The sequence below is a fragment of the Alligator mississippiensis genome, chromosome 1, assembly GCF_030867095.1.
Source record: "Alligator mississippiensis isolate rAllMis1 chromosome 1, rAllMis1, whole genome shotgun sequence".
Taxonomy (NCBI): domain Eukaryota; kingdom Metazoa; phylum Chordata; order Crocodylia; family Alligatoridae; genus Alligator; species Alligator mississippiensis.
The window spans coordinates 293456882-293471290 of NC_081824.1; the positions used below are offsets into that span (position 1 = coordinate 293456882).

Genomic DNA, 14409 nt, shown 5'->3' on the forward strand with positions numbered 1-14409 from the left:
TAGATTAATGGCCAAAGAATTAAAAAAAAACAAAAACAAAACAGCAAAACAAAACCCAAGCTCAGAGAAATGATCAATAGGCCCGGAGTAAAAGGAAAGAGGGGCAGCTTGAAGAAATGCTCGCAAGCAGGGAAGGGCAATCAATTGGCCCCTGGAGGCAGGAGCTCGGGAGCGACTCTTTCCTCCGCCCTGGGGAAGCGGCTGCAGCCCACCCAGGTCCTAGTGACTGGGAAGCGGGGCTGGAAGGGAGCAGGCTCAGCCCTGGCCCGGCCGCGCCCGGCACCCACCCTCCAGACCCCAGATGAAGTGTCCCGCTTGAAGGCAAAGGCCACAGGTCCTCTGCCCCGGGAGGGCGCTGCCACCTCCCTCCGCCTGCTGCCGGGGCCGCATCTCGGGGGGCATCAAGGCAGCTTTCTCTAGCCGCTGGGGGCCGGGGGCTGCCAGCACAGCACAGCACAGCCCAGCCGCGGGCCTGCCAAGGGCAGAGCTGCACCGCAAGCCGCTTTGTCAAAGGATCCACCCCCCTCCCCCCCCATCTTGTGCCAGGCGCCGGGGATGGCAAGGGCTTTAAGTCAGGCACCACGATTAAAACCAGCCTGCGGCTCCGCCGGCTTGTCAAGCCTAATGCCATGCCCCTGCGCAAGTTTCTCGTAGGTTTCCTATTAAGAGGGTGTATTTCTGGGTGCAAAACCCAAGGCAGCCCGGGCTGGATCCAGATTTGAAATTGAGAGGGGTATTTCTGGGTGCAAAGCCCAAAACAGGCCAGGCTGGACCCAGGTCTCCAACTGAGAGGGGTATTTCTGAGTGCAACACCCAAAGCATCCCGGGCTGGATCCAGGCTTCCTCTGGAGCGGGGTATTTCTGGGTGCAAAGCCCAAGGCAGGCCGGGCTGGATCCAGATTTGCAATTGAAGGGAGGTATTTCTGGGTGCAAAGCCCGAAGCAGGCGGGGCTGGAGCCGGGTTTCCTATGGAGGGGGCGCAGAGCCCAAGGGGCTGGTCCCAGTGCCCTGCGGCTCGGCTCGGCTCGGCTCTGCAGGCCGGGGGAGGAGAGGAAGAGGCGGCTGCGGCTGCATCCCCCCGGGGAAGTGGGACACCACAGGGCTCGCTCCGCCCGCGGGGCAGGCAGGAGGGCCCCAGGCGGCGATCCCCCCCACCCCGAACCACTACCACCTCCTCCCAGCCCCGGCTCCGTACCTTGAAAGCGATGGGCAGCGTCTTGTTGCAGCGCCAGTGCGTGGGCAGCACGGAGCAGAGGAAGTTGGGGCTGTCGGTGCGGACCAGCTCCCCGGGGTGGTCGGCCAGCACCTCCACCATGCTGCGGTCCGCGCCTCTCAGCTTCCCGGCCAGGGCGCCGCTGGGGTCCGCGCCGGGCAGCGGCAGCGCCTCGCTCATCTTGCCCGGGCTCAGCGCGGCGGAGGGCGGCGTGAAGCGGCGGCTGGTGCTGGTATCTACGGGGATACGCATCACAACAAGCCTGTTGAGTGAGGAGGGAGGTCCCGGGGGGTCCGAGCGAGCGGCGGCGCGGGGGGCCCCCGCACGCACCCGCCCGCGGCTGCTAGGCCAGGCCCGGGGCAGGCGGGGGGCAGTGGCACGCGCGCACACCCGCGCCCCGCGCCCGCCGCGCCGAGCGGGTCATCAATCCCGGGCCTTCGTCTCCGGCCCGGCCCGGAGCGCCTTGCCAAATCCCACGCGAGGAGGAGGAGGAGGAGGGGAGGGGGCGTTTAGGCAGGGCAAAGTCTCAGACACGCGCGCGCGAGCCGATCCCAGCGGCCCGCGGCTCCTCCAGGTGCCTCGTCCCTACAGTCAGTCCCGAGCGTCTTCCACGCAGGGGCACGGGGGCGGGGGGAACGGACACACGGGGCCAGTCACACGCGCGCCCAGCTATGCGGCACTTCAGCAAACTCGGGCCGCGGGCTCGGCGGAGAAGTTAAGCACAGCACAAATCCAGGCATGTTCTCTGAGACACGGGGCGGCTTGGCTTGGTTGATTTGGGGGGGCGGTTTCTCCTAAGGAGCCTTTAAAAATCAGCGTCAGTAGTTGGAGGCGCGGTGCTCGGGGGGTGCGCGCATGGCAGCAGCTCTCGGCCACTTGGCACGGTCCTCTCCGGGCGCCGCGGGGAGGGTGGAAGTAGACACTTATACACGTGTGTGTGCAGACAGAAAGAGAGGCAAGGAAGGAAAGAAAGAGAGGCTAAGAGAGAAAAAAAAAGAAAGGAAGAGAAAAAGAGAAGGAACGAGAGAAAAGGAAAGAGAGTCTAAAAGAAAGAAAAAGAGACAGAGAAAGAATAAAAAGATAAGGGAGACTAAGAGAGAAAGAAAGGAAGAGAGAAAGAGGAAGAAAAGCAAGAGAGAGAGAAAGGGCGAGCGCTTTTGGTGTGATGTCTCTCGTAAATCTTAGAAAGACCGCGGCGGATCTGAGGCTAAGAGGTCCACAGCTGACGGCTGGTTTGGGGGGACGCGGGGATGTTGCGGTTCTCCCTGTGGTTTGGTGCGTGTGAGAGCTCCCGCGCTCCCTCCTGGACACGCGCACAGACACGCACTGTTCAGAAGTTCAACCAAGAGTCTAGTCTGCAGCTACTTTCGTGAGTCACTGCCTCTTTCTTTCTTCCTTTCAGAGGCAGTCTTCCTCTATTTCGGCCCCAGGACCCGGCTGCTCAACAATCTTTTAACCCCAGCAGGTGGAACTCATGATTTTCTTTCTTTCTTTCTTTTTTCCTTTTCTCCTTTCCCCCCCGCTTCAGCTCAAGTAGATGAATGCAAGCAAAGTTAAAAAAAAAAAAAAAAAAGCAAAACACAAACCACCCCTAACTGCCTACTTGCACGGGACGGCGAGCTTCCCTTCCTCCAAGTGCTAAGAGCAGAGCCACAGGCCCCCTCCCTCCCCCACAAAGGCGGAGAGGGGGAGGGAAAAAGAAAACCAGAGACAGGAGGGGAAAAAAAAAAAGAAAAAAAAAAAGAAGTTCTCAGCTCGGTAGAAGTTAAAATCTCCGATCGAGGCGATCACTCATTTCGGAATAATCACGACCATAATAAAAAGCAGCAGCAGCACATTTCCAAAGCGAGCGAGAGCTGCGGAGTCCTTCACGTGGTGTCGGGAGGGGAGCGGAGCGCTTCCTGGAGGCTGCCCACACCCTACGGGCTCGGCGGCTTTCCGCCCTGCTGCTGAGGCGCTGTTTGTTTGGCCCCGCTGCTCCGGGAGCCGGGCCCGCCTCCTCCCGCGGCTCGCGGCGCTATGAATGGGGCTGCCTGGAAGCGCGCGCCTGTTACAGTAAGAGAGCGCAGGAATGTCATTCCCTCGGCTCCTTTGCATACGGGGAGGGCGCCGGCCAATCACAGCCCTTTCCGGGATCAGCCCGGCCAGGGGCTCCTGGAATTGGCCCGGGAGCCGCAGCCGCCGCCGCTACTGTGCAGCGCGCCGAGCCCCAGCGCCCGCGGCCGGCTGCCGCGGACACGCGGGCTCGTGCTGCTGCGGGCCCTCACCTGGGCCGGCCCCCGCCGCAACCCTCCTGCTGCGGGGCGCTCTCCGTCACACACACACTCAGGTACACCCACACATGCACAGCGACACACACATCCACGTACACCCACACAGACCCCCCCTCTTCCACACACACTCGGACTCCACACACACACACGGAGTCCACATACACGGATTCCACACTCACACACTGCACATGGACTCCACACACACACACACACACACACACACACACACACACACACACACACACATGGACTACGCACACGCACACGCACACACAGACTCCACGCATACACACACAGACTCCCCCAGTCCCTGGCCAGCTAGGGTGATTAAGGGTGTTTCATTAACCGGTGTGCTCCCAGGGCGTCTTCAGGAGAGCAGGGCAGGGCCAGCTCAGCCTGTGGGACAAATGCCAGCTGGTATTCTCCCAGCAAAGGGACCTGGCAGGGCTGGGCAGAAAAGTAGGGCAGAGCTCCTGCCAAGTCCTGCCACCCAAGGGACCAGGTAACCTGGTAGGCCCAGCTAGCTCAGGTTTGCATCATTGGTTCATGATTTTATCCACCCTCCTCCTTTGCTTTAGGCCACCTCATTCCACACCTATCAGAGGCCAGTGACTCTTGCGCTTTCTTCTGTCCTTCCTCCCTTCCTCTCAACAGCTACCACCGTCTCAGCCACCGCTCTTGCGCTGCTCCTCCAGCAGTGCCACAGGCCAAGTCAGAAGCAGCCAAAACCAAGTCAGATCCCAAGGCCAGTCTGCCATTGCCCTTGGCTGCCATTGGCTGGGCAGGACACTTCTATAAAGCAGAGCTCCCCTTGCAAATGGGATGCTCAGCCCTGGGGCAAGTCTCTCTCTTGCAAGCCACCAGCTTATCTCACTTGGGGCAAGATGGTATTACCAATGCTGTTAGAGTGAGCTGGGCCAACACGGAAGCCAGTACACACACTGTGTGCGGCATTTCATGGGGGACAGTCATATCACCAGTTTACTTATTTTAATTTTTTGCCTTTCACCCAGCTGGGATCAGTCAGGAGAGATGCTGCTACAAATCTGCTCTAGGCCCACTCTGATCTATGATCTTTAGCCTATGTCTACACTGGCTTTTTCTCCATGAAGTTTCATACCCTTGCTAGCCCAGAGCAGGGCTTCATCAAGGGGCTGTTCTGGTGGTGCCTTGTCTACACTGGTGCCTGTCTGCTTGGTAGCACTGGAAGAGCAAAACTCATGGTAGCTCGCTGTGATTTGTTTGGTGTTGGGTGGGAGGGGGTGGGGGATAGGGGGCACATATGTCTAGTAAAAACAAGGTCAGCAGGCTTGCCTGGCAAGCCCACCCTTGCTTGTAATGGTGTCTAAGCATTTGCTGGTGTTGACTGAGTGCCAACACTGTTCTGCCAAAAAAACCACAACCCTGATCCCATGATGGACCTAACACTCTCCTGAGGGAGCTTCACATGTCCCTGCCTCCCTCCCCCACTTCCAAAGATGCTCTAATGCAGCGGTTCTCAATCTTTTTTTGTACCAGGACCCATTTGTAAACATTGATGGCCAGTCCTGACCCAGTGCCTCTCACTCCTGCCCGCAGGCCCCAGCCCCCCAGTGTATGGGGCATGGAGGGCCACCAAGCAGCCCCTTGCAGGCTGGAGCTCTGCCAGCCTGCAAGAGAAGTCACAGTTTCCCACATTTTTCTCCTTTCAAAGAAGACTACATTTTTTAAGTGTGTTCGCAACCCTTTCATATATTCTTGTGACCCACTTTTGGATTGGGACCCATGAGTTGAGGAATGCTGCTCTAGTCTCCAAACCAGCGCTCTTCATGCTTTCCCTTGTCAGCTCCCCCTGGGTGCCTGTGCCTTTGGCCTTACTTCTCCCTTCAGCAACTGAGACTGAGACCAGCAGTGGCTCCCACTAAGAGACAGGATATGGGGAGGGGAGGCAGGAAACAGCAGGTGTAGTTCAGGGATGAGGGGAACGGGGGAAACAGGCATGTCTGGTCCAAAGGCCCTGGGGAAAGCAGGCATGCTATTTAAGAAAATCCCCTGCAAGAGCCTATATAGGGAATAGAGGGAGGGAGGACAGGGCTCTGCTTTCGGAGGCAAAGAGGAAGCTTGCTTCTTGGGTCCCTGGGCTGCTAACAGCTTCTTAGGCAATCCCAATCATCTCATGCAAAAGCAGGAGCCATAGCAGCACTCCCGGCCTTGCCCAGGCGGCGGCTGCAGAGCTGCGCAACGGCCACTGGAGGGGGCCGGCAGCCTTCCCTCCCTGCAGGGGAAGGAGGTGCCGGGCAAGAGCAAGACGGGGTTGGGGATCCCAGCCTCGCCGTGCGCTGCCGGGCTCTGCAGCCTCCCCAGCAGCTCCTCAACCACCAAATGTGGGAGCAGCGCAAGCAATGCCCCGCACAGGCCATCTCCGGAGCCTCCAGCGTGCAGGGCTGCAACCTCTCTCAGTTCCTCCTGCCCAGGGCAGTGGGTGATGCATGATCCTCATGCAGCTGCCTCTTTCAGCCCCCGCCAAGCCTCCCTGCCTTCCCTGAGCCCTTTCTGTAGGGCGGCAGCAAACCTCACAGGGGCAAGCTGCCTGCTGCTCTGCACACCTCGCTTACCCGCACCAGCTCCCACCCTGCGCCCAGTTTTGCCCCCACCCCACTACAGAAAGGAGGTTGACACATTGCTGAGTCCGGCGGAGGGCAAGGAAACTGGCTCAGGGGCTGCAGTACAGGGGGCTTCTGAGGAAAGGCTGAGGGAATTGGCTTTTTTAGTCTGCAGAAGAGAAGACTGAGGGGGGATTTAATAGCAGCCTTCAGGTCCCTGAAGGGGGTTCCAGAAAGGATGGAGCTGGGCTGTTCTCAGCGGTGGCAGATGACAGAATAAGGAGCAATGATCTCAAGTAGCAGCAGGGGAAGTTTAGGTGAGATCAGTATTTCCCAATCTTTTCCAGCCCAAGGCACACTTACGTTAATAAAATTTTCTTAGCACACCTGTAAAGGCATCCTCACACCTATTGTAGCTCATTGTGACTCATTGCCATGGCCAAATTCTGCGACACACCTGTTCATTTCTGATGGCACACTTTTGTGCTGTGGCACACTGGTTGGGAAACACCGGGTTAGACATTAAGAAAAGACTTTCTCACTAGGAGGGCAGTAAAACACTGGAACAGGTTGCCCAGAGAGGTGGTGCAATCTCCATCCTTGGAGGTTTTTAAGACCCGGCTAGACAAAACTTTGGCTGGGATGATCTACCTGGGGACGCTCCTGCTGTGAGCAGGGGGTTGGACTAGGGCTGTGTTTCTTAACCTGTGGATTGCGACCCAAAAGTGGGTGGCAAGAATATGTGAAAGGGTTGTCAAGCAAATGCATTCACCTTTAAAAGGAGAAAAATGTGGGAAACGGGCGTTTTTCTCTTGCAGGCTGGCAGAGCTCCAGCCCATGAGGGGTTGCTTGGGGCTTCCACCTGCCCCACACACAGCAGGGGCAGCGGGTCGGGAATGAGGGGCACTAGGTCAGGACTGGCCATTGATGCTTATGAATGGATCCTAGCACAAAAAAAAAGGTTGAGACCCGCTGCACTAGAGCTCCCTTGCATGCTCATTTTCTACAAACAGCTCAGGGAGGCTGGGGGAAACACTCTCCCCCCCGACCCTGCAGCTCCCTGCGTGGCAAGCCCAAGCTATCCAAGCAACTTCTAGGCACCTGCCACTCTCCAGCGGCTCAGCCAGCCAGAGGGGGCTCGCTAGGGCCCCTTTCCCTGCCCGGACAAGCCGGCTGGAGAGAAGATGGATCTGATGGGAGAGCTAGAGCCCAGGCGATCGGTCTAGCAGCTGGAGGGCTGAGGAGGAGGCGACCTTGGCTGCCAGCACCTTGTCAGCAGGGGGTCTCGGTCAAGTGTGGCGATGGGTCCGATCCGAGCTGCCGGGAAGCCTCGCAGCTGTGCACCACGCCCCGGCAAGGGGGAAAGCACTACTCAGCTCCGCCAAGACTCTCCCCTGCACCCCCAGCCCGAGCCGGTGCCTTGCTCGTCAGGGACCCTCCACAAGAGGAGGAGGAGTTGCACGATCGCGTTTGCACACACTGAAGCCCAAGCAGACCGTACCCGTGGTACTTTCTGGGGATCTCAGGTCCCAGCGTGCTGCCTAGCCGGTTAGTGAGTAATCCTCTCGAGAGGCTCCCGAGGAAGGGGTCAATTCAGCGATTCAGCAGGCATTTCAAAAGCATCGCTCGCTTGGATTTGACATTTCCAAGAAGAGCTTCCGAGCCGAGGCCGATCCCCCCCGGCCCTCCCTCCTTTAGCCGATCGCGATGGGCTGGCACTTTGCTAGTGGGTTGTTAGAGAGCTGCACGCGAGTCCGGGTTTCACCGCCCTGCAAACCCCGCCAGCTCCCTCCTCACGCATTGACAGCCCCGCACGCTCATTGAGGAAAGTTTCTTGCCACTACACCCCGCAGACGCGGGTCCTTCTCCTCTCCTGCTACACAAGGGAATGACAGCGACGTTTTAGAAGGGCTTTTCGCGGCTTGTAATTTCCTATTTTGCTCAAGGAAATAGAAAAGTGATGCGCTCGGGTGGGATTTGTCCCCCCCCCAAGAGCGAGCAGGATCATTCAAACTGTTATTTGAAGTGGGTTTCCATCAGGTCCGAAGCACAGGACCTTGACACCGCCTTCTGTGGCAAAAACAAAACGTGTCTTTAAGCATGAGGATCCTGGCGATACCCTTCGCTCCATATATTTATTAAGGGAGCACTGGATCTCTGATGTAAACAGAAGACACTGTAAAAACCTCAGGATTTAGCCAGAAAATGTTTTGTGTATGTTCAAAAAATGTGTGTCATACCTGTAAAACATTCTAGCAAATTATTTGCTGTTCAATTTCCCCTTGTAGTCAATCATCTTGGCTCTAAATTACTTCTGACACATTTCATTTTAGTTTTAAGGAGCAATTTTAGAGGCAGCTAGGGATTATAAAATAGTTTACCATTTTTTTTTCACATCTGGGACATATTATTAGTGGATAACCTTTTTATAGACATTGTATAGATAAGAATAATTTTAGTGATGCATATGTGGATCTATTTGTCTTTAAAAATAAACGTATAATTTGATGTTTATGTTTTTGTTCACAATAGGGTAGTTCAGTTTTAGTCAGGTGGGAAGAATTATTTTACTGCTTAAATTCTTCAGTATATTTTAAATTTCATGCAGTAATCTAGATCCTTCTTAATCTGAACTATTTGTTTTAAAGACAAAGCAGAACGGTTTATTATACACGTCAACATGGAAAAAGATGCACAATTTCAAATTTTAATAGAAGATGAATCAAATATTGCAAACTCACAATTTTGTATCTTCTGGCATTATTAATCTTGGAGAGGATGTAAAATTAAATCAAGGATAATAATAAAAATTTAAATAACAAAAAACTAGGTTTTAGATTAAAACAAGTGTTAAAAAGAAGAAATATATGAGTGGAAGAGATATGATAGATACTGTGATGAAAATAACTGGTTAATTTAATTTAATTTTAAATTTCTATTAGCATTAATGCTTTTAATAATGTGGTTATTTCATTTTATCATCTTCCATTTTTATTTATCTTTGCATGAAGAACAGAGGAAATGTAATATGAATCCACAGCACCCTGAACATGTCTAGATGGATTAATTTTCTGTAAAGACTATGAAAACAGAAGATGGTATGAAGGACAACAGCTACTGAATTGATACTTGGTATATTTGAAGGGAAATTACCCATCCACATTAAAAGACAGTGTTTTTCCTACCAGAATAGGTTTCTTTAGAATTCCCAGTACTAATAATCTTCATTAGATATTGTGAAGTGTTGGTGTAAGACTGATTCTAAAATGTGAATTGCAGCTTGTATTTTAAATGGTTCATGGTGCCGCTTACATTTTAAGTTCAGTTTATTACAGCAGTAAACAAACCACAACTGAATCTTTACCCACCATGGGTTGCTTCTGTCATACAGGATTACTACACCACAAAATACTGAGCTTTTTACATAATACAGTTAAGCAAAAGCTTTGGAAATACAAGAAAGAAACGATTTAGGGCTGACTTTTAAACAATATACATTGCAAAAGGAAAATTAGAGCACGAGTAAAACGTAAGCTACAGCTTCTACATGTGAATATTAGTACTCAAAAGTCAAATGTGCTGAAAAAAGATTTTGTTTGGAATAACTTACATACATGTGGTGTTGATTTTTTTTTAATGGAGAAAGGGCAGCAAGAACAGCAATGTCAAAGGGAAAAAGGCACAGACCATAACAGATTAAGTATACACATAATAAAAGCATAAACTAAAAAACTGGCTACTGTCTGGATTCTGCAAACACTACACATGTGCAATCTTATCTTCTCAGTGGTTCCAGGAATCTTTATGTGAATAAAAGCATGCACGTGCTTAATTCATTGATGGGCCAGGGCACTTTGCATTTAATTTTTTTAACTTGTTTATTAAAGCTCTGCTGCAGAAAGCCCTTAACTGTGTGAGCATTCCTTACTTCTATCAGGGGTTAGATAGTAGGACTCTTCCATTATTTAATGTAACAAAATATTTTTGTGCTGCCTACCTTCTGAATGTGTATCAGGTACTACATTTTAATACAATGTAGTTAAAACAATATGAAGCTCATTATAACACACAATGGCTTCACGTACGTGTTAAATATTTCATGTATATATTTTAACCTGTACATGAGAACATTTGAAACAGCTTACAATATCCTCCAATTCTCCAAGGTTCAATGACATTTAGCTCTGCATCCTTACTTCAGTGGGTTAGCATGTGCTTTGTTAATCCATCGTTTTGCCAAGACTGAGGTTTTGAGGCAGGTGAGGTAACTACTGCTCAACTTATGTCAGCTTGATCACAGCCTTGTCTATCATGGAGCCAACTGGAAACTATGACAGCTTAACTCAGCTCCTTTACTTTTGGTTATCTCCCTGCCTTTTGTCAGACAGGTTTACAGAAAAAGGAATTCTACTGAACCCCAAGAGTGGAATTTTATTGTTGCTCTTGGCCAGAAGTTTGTATGCTTTTTTTTTAGACAGGAGCCTTGCAAGACAGATTCACATTTTTGCCCCTTCAGGACTCCATTAACTGTAATATGGTTTACACAAGGCTACAAATCATGTAAGGTCTCTTATACCTTTGTAAAATATTTTAAGAGCTACAGATAAAAAGAGCTAATACTAGGGCGAGTTATTTTTATTTATATCCTAAGAGCATTCAGAAACTTCAACTGCTGGTTAAAAGGCTTATTTCTTTCTTTCCTGGTAATCAAACAAGCAGCGCTTGGTGTAGGCATAGTTGTGGGGAGCTGGATACAGACATTAACCCTCGATGCCTTGGCCTTCAGCTTATACTGTGGGGCCTATCTGTTCTTCCAAGTTTTTTTTGGGAGAAGGACTGAGTTGATGTGGGGCCACAGAAAAGCTCCTTTGCATGAAGATTTCAAAGGGACCAGACTATGGGATGCTAGTCCAACTGTTTTAATGAAGATTATGAATATAGAATGAGTTCTGGATATGCTTTTAAAAACATACATTGATATAATTCAAAGCCAGATACACTGATATCATTAATAAAATGGGGCACCTCTGTGGCCACCCTGAGGTTCACTGCATCTCTGAGATATGGTTATCTCCCTGCCCAAGTCCCTCCCCAATTCCCTTTTTCTTGTGGATTGGGCCAAGGATACAATAATTGACCACTGAGTTTTACCAGCAGTCAACTATAATCCCTCTTCCTCCAGCCACCCCCAAGCCAGCTCAGTTTTGCTGGCAGGATTGTTAGGGGCGAAAGTCAAGGCTCTGTTCATTCCTCGCCGCTCCCCACACACCTGTTCCAGGGTGTGTATGGGGAAATAGGCATTCAGTGCATGCTTTCTCCAATACACCCAGAGCCAAGACAGGGGTAGCCAGGCAGACGGGCAGGGGGAATTCTTATTTCTCAATCTCTTACAAGGGGGCATAACTTGGGTCACAGTCTGGTTCCAGTATGCTGTATAATATGCTGGTACAGGATATTTTTACGCATTGTGTTTTGATCTAGTGTCCATACATCCATATGCTGAAGTGGCGGACTGGTCAAAGTTCACTTTGCAAGACTCCCCTTTCAGTTGTTTATAATATGTATATTCTAAATTCTGTTGGCAAGAAACTTGAAACATGTATGTGTAGCTTGCAAGCAACCTTTTTTTTTTTTAATTAGTTATTCAGTGCTGCATTGTAGGTCATACAAGGAATAGCTATTAGACAAATTTATGTAAAGGGATCACAGACAAGCCCAAGGAAGCAACTCCTTTTCACAGCACTCTGATCACAGCTGGAGAAATGCATTTAGTTCTGAGCACTGTATTATTGGCTATCTATCAATACATGAGATAGATTACAGAGAAGGGCAACTACAGTGATAAAAGGTCTGGAAGGAGCTACCTATAAGGAAAGATTAAAGAAATTAAATATATACGTATATTTGGGACAAAAGGAAAGCCAAAGGGGACAGCATGACTATAGTTTACAAGTACATGAAAGAGTACTATAAAGTGGAAGAGGAGGAGCTGTTTTCATTAGTTAAAATGATAAGACAAGAAATAACAGATGCCAACTGAAGTAAAACAAGTTCAGTTTTAAGAGCGGGGCAATGGTGATCCTAAGATCAAATAGACAGTAGAACATGCTTCCAGGGAAGCTAAGGAATCAACATCACTCGAACTTTTCAAGTCAGAGCTTGAGAAGGCCTCCTCTAAGGGGAGAATTTCGAAATAGCAGGAACAGTGCCAAGAAGTGCGGTGATGCACGAGCTGCCCCTGCAGCCTTCATGATTTGAAGCCAGTGTAGGGACCCTCTGAAAACTAACACACAAATGCACTGCAGGTTTTCTTGACACCGCTCAAAAGTCAGGGGGACTGGATAAATTAAAGAAAAAAGTATTCTTTAATTTTAATTTAATACAATACCATAATTTTGTAGCCAATCCCTAAAGTGGAAGCCAATTACTTGAAATACTTTGGAATGTGGGGTGGAGAGGGAATGGAAGTGAGTTGAAAAATTACCACTGTGTATATGTAGCAGCTGCTTTGAGACTTAAAAAAGAAGCTTTGCATACCATTACATGGTGTGCATTACATGCCCAGATTAGTATAAATAACATCTTTCACACCTAGTGTTTTTCCTGGCACTTGATATACAAAGATTTACATAATAACAGCGTACAGCTAAGGTAATGTTTAGGCTGGTGATGGTATATCATATATTCTGTAGGAATACTGAAGATGAACTATGTCAGCAAATGGAATATAGGGCCCAAATAATCCCATTGTTTTGTGCATTGTAAGAGCTCACCTGGCTACTGGAGAATAACTCTGGCAAGCGGTGATTCCATACACTGCACGGAGATGGCACCATTATTTTGCTTCACTGTGGGCACAGTGGCTAGAACAGGGGGCATGCCATAGGTGGGGTTGGGGACATGGGTTAGGCACTAACAGGGCCTCTCCTGTTAGAAGGAATCCTGGGGCTAAAGGCAGCAAAGGGTAAATTAAAGTAGCCCTGAAGCTATGCTAATTTGTGCTGGGAGGTGTGCAGGCTCCAGAAAAGCCCCAAATGAAGGGAGGTATTTTTTCTGGACTTAGTTCTCTAATGAGCAGAAATTGAACAATAAGGCCCATAATAATTTTACAGTGGGACATCCCAGGAAAAAAAATGGTACTGTATTTTTTTATGATGCTTCAGGATGAAATGTGATTTTTCCAGTTACACTCTGTCATATCAAAATAAACAATAGAACAGGACAACGACAAATAGTTTTTTTTCACTCTGTCCCTGTAAATTTTCAAGCACAGGTTAGATACTTGGCTGGGATGCTTTAATCAGGGATGATCTTGCCTTGAGCAGGGGACTGGAACCTTGCAGCCCTACTTTCCTATGATCCTGTAAGCTATACTTTATAGTTCACAGGATATCCCATTATGTATATCCCATTATAACAATCCTCCTCATTCTCTAGTCCTCTTTCTTTGAACCAGTTCATGTAACCAAGGCCTACAGATGTTGTGGAGGGTAGTGCATTTAGTTCAAAATTGGAGGGAATGCCTGAAGTTAGTATATAGAGGCAGGGTAGATTTGCACCTTGTAGACTACTGACTTCAGAGTAACATGGCCAATAGAATAACTGAAGATGGGTGCCTGGGGTAGTGGCCCTGGGTGTTACTTTTATGGTGGAGGGTGCAAAAATAACCTCATGTTCAGAGCTTCCTCTGATCATGTCTAACTACTTCTCTCTGCTCATTAGTATATGTCAAGGATGATGACTTCCAGAGAGAGCCACATCTAGCCATACTTAGCCAGCAGAAAAGTTGTGCTCATGCACAACTTCAGAGTCTGAAGGGGGATTAAGTGGGAAAAATAAGGATACAAAATAATATATTTTTCCTTCTTCACAAAGATTTAAAGAAGCATGGGATTGTGGAATGATGTGGCAGTAAACCACAAAGAAAATTATGGTACTATTCCTGACATTACACTGTGATAGATGTGTCACTAGGCAGGTGATATTACCTTTCTCTATTTTGTGAAAGAATTGCTCTTCAAGTCCTTCTGGTTGCTTAATAGAAAAATCATCTAGTATTTCTAGTTGCAAGGACAGAAAATCTTTCTCCCCTTCTCTTCTCTCTACATTTCCTAGAGCTATTTGGAGAATGAGGAAGATGGGTGAAAGCTGGTAACTCTTTTATTTCCCAGGAGAAAGCTCTCCAAAGAACTTGCTTCACATTCCCACTTCTGTTTCACAAACGAGCAGTAAGGAAATAGACTGGGATCTGCGCTTTTCCTCAGGGAGAGTGTGGAAAAGACCTACAATTAGAGGTTCTTGCATCATGAATGTCAGAATTAGTTTTCCTGGATGAACAATA

At 49.5% G+C, this 14409-nt stretch overlaps 1 protein-coding gene across 2 annotated transcripts in view; it reads right to left on the minus strand.

Moving 5' to 3' along the window:
- RUNX1 (RUNX family transcription factor 1) overlaps positions 1–14409 on the minus strand; it is a 231683-nt gene that overhangs the window by 94383 nt on the left and 122891 nt on the right. For both annotated transcript variants that reach the window (XM_019476441.2, XM_006278424.4), the window contains exon 3: positions 1196–1449. In XM_019476441.2, the coding sequence (XP_019331986.1) occupies positions 1196–1449 (254 nt within the window). The remainder of the gene's footprint in view (positions 1–1195; positions 1450–14409) is intronic.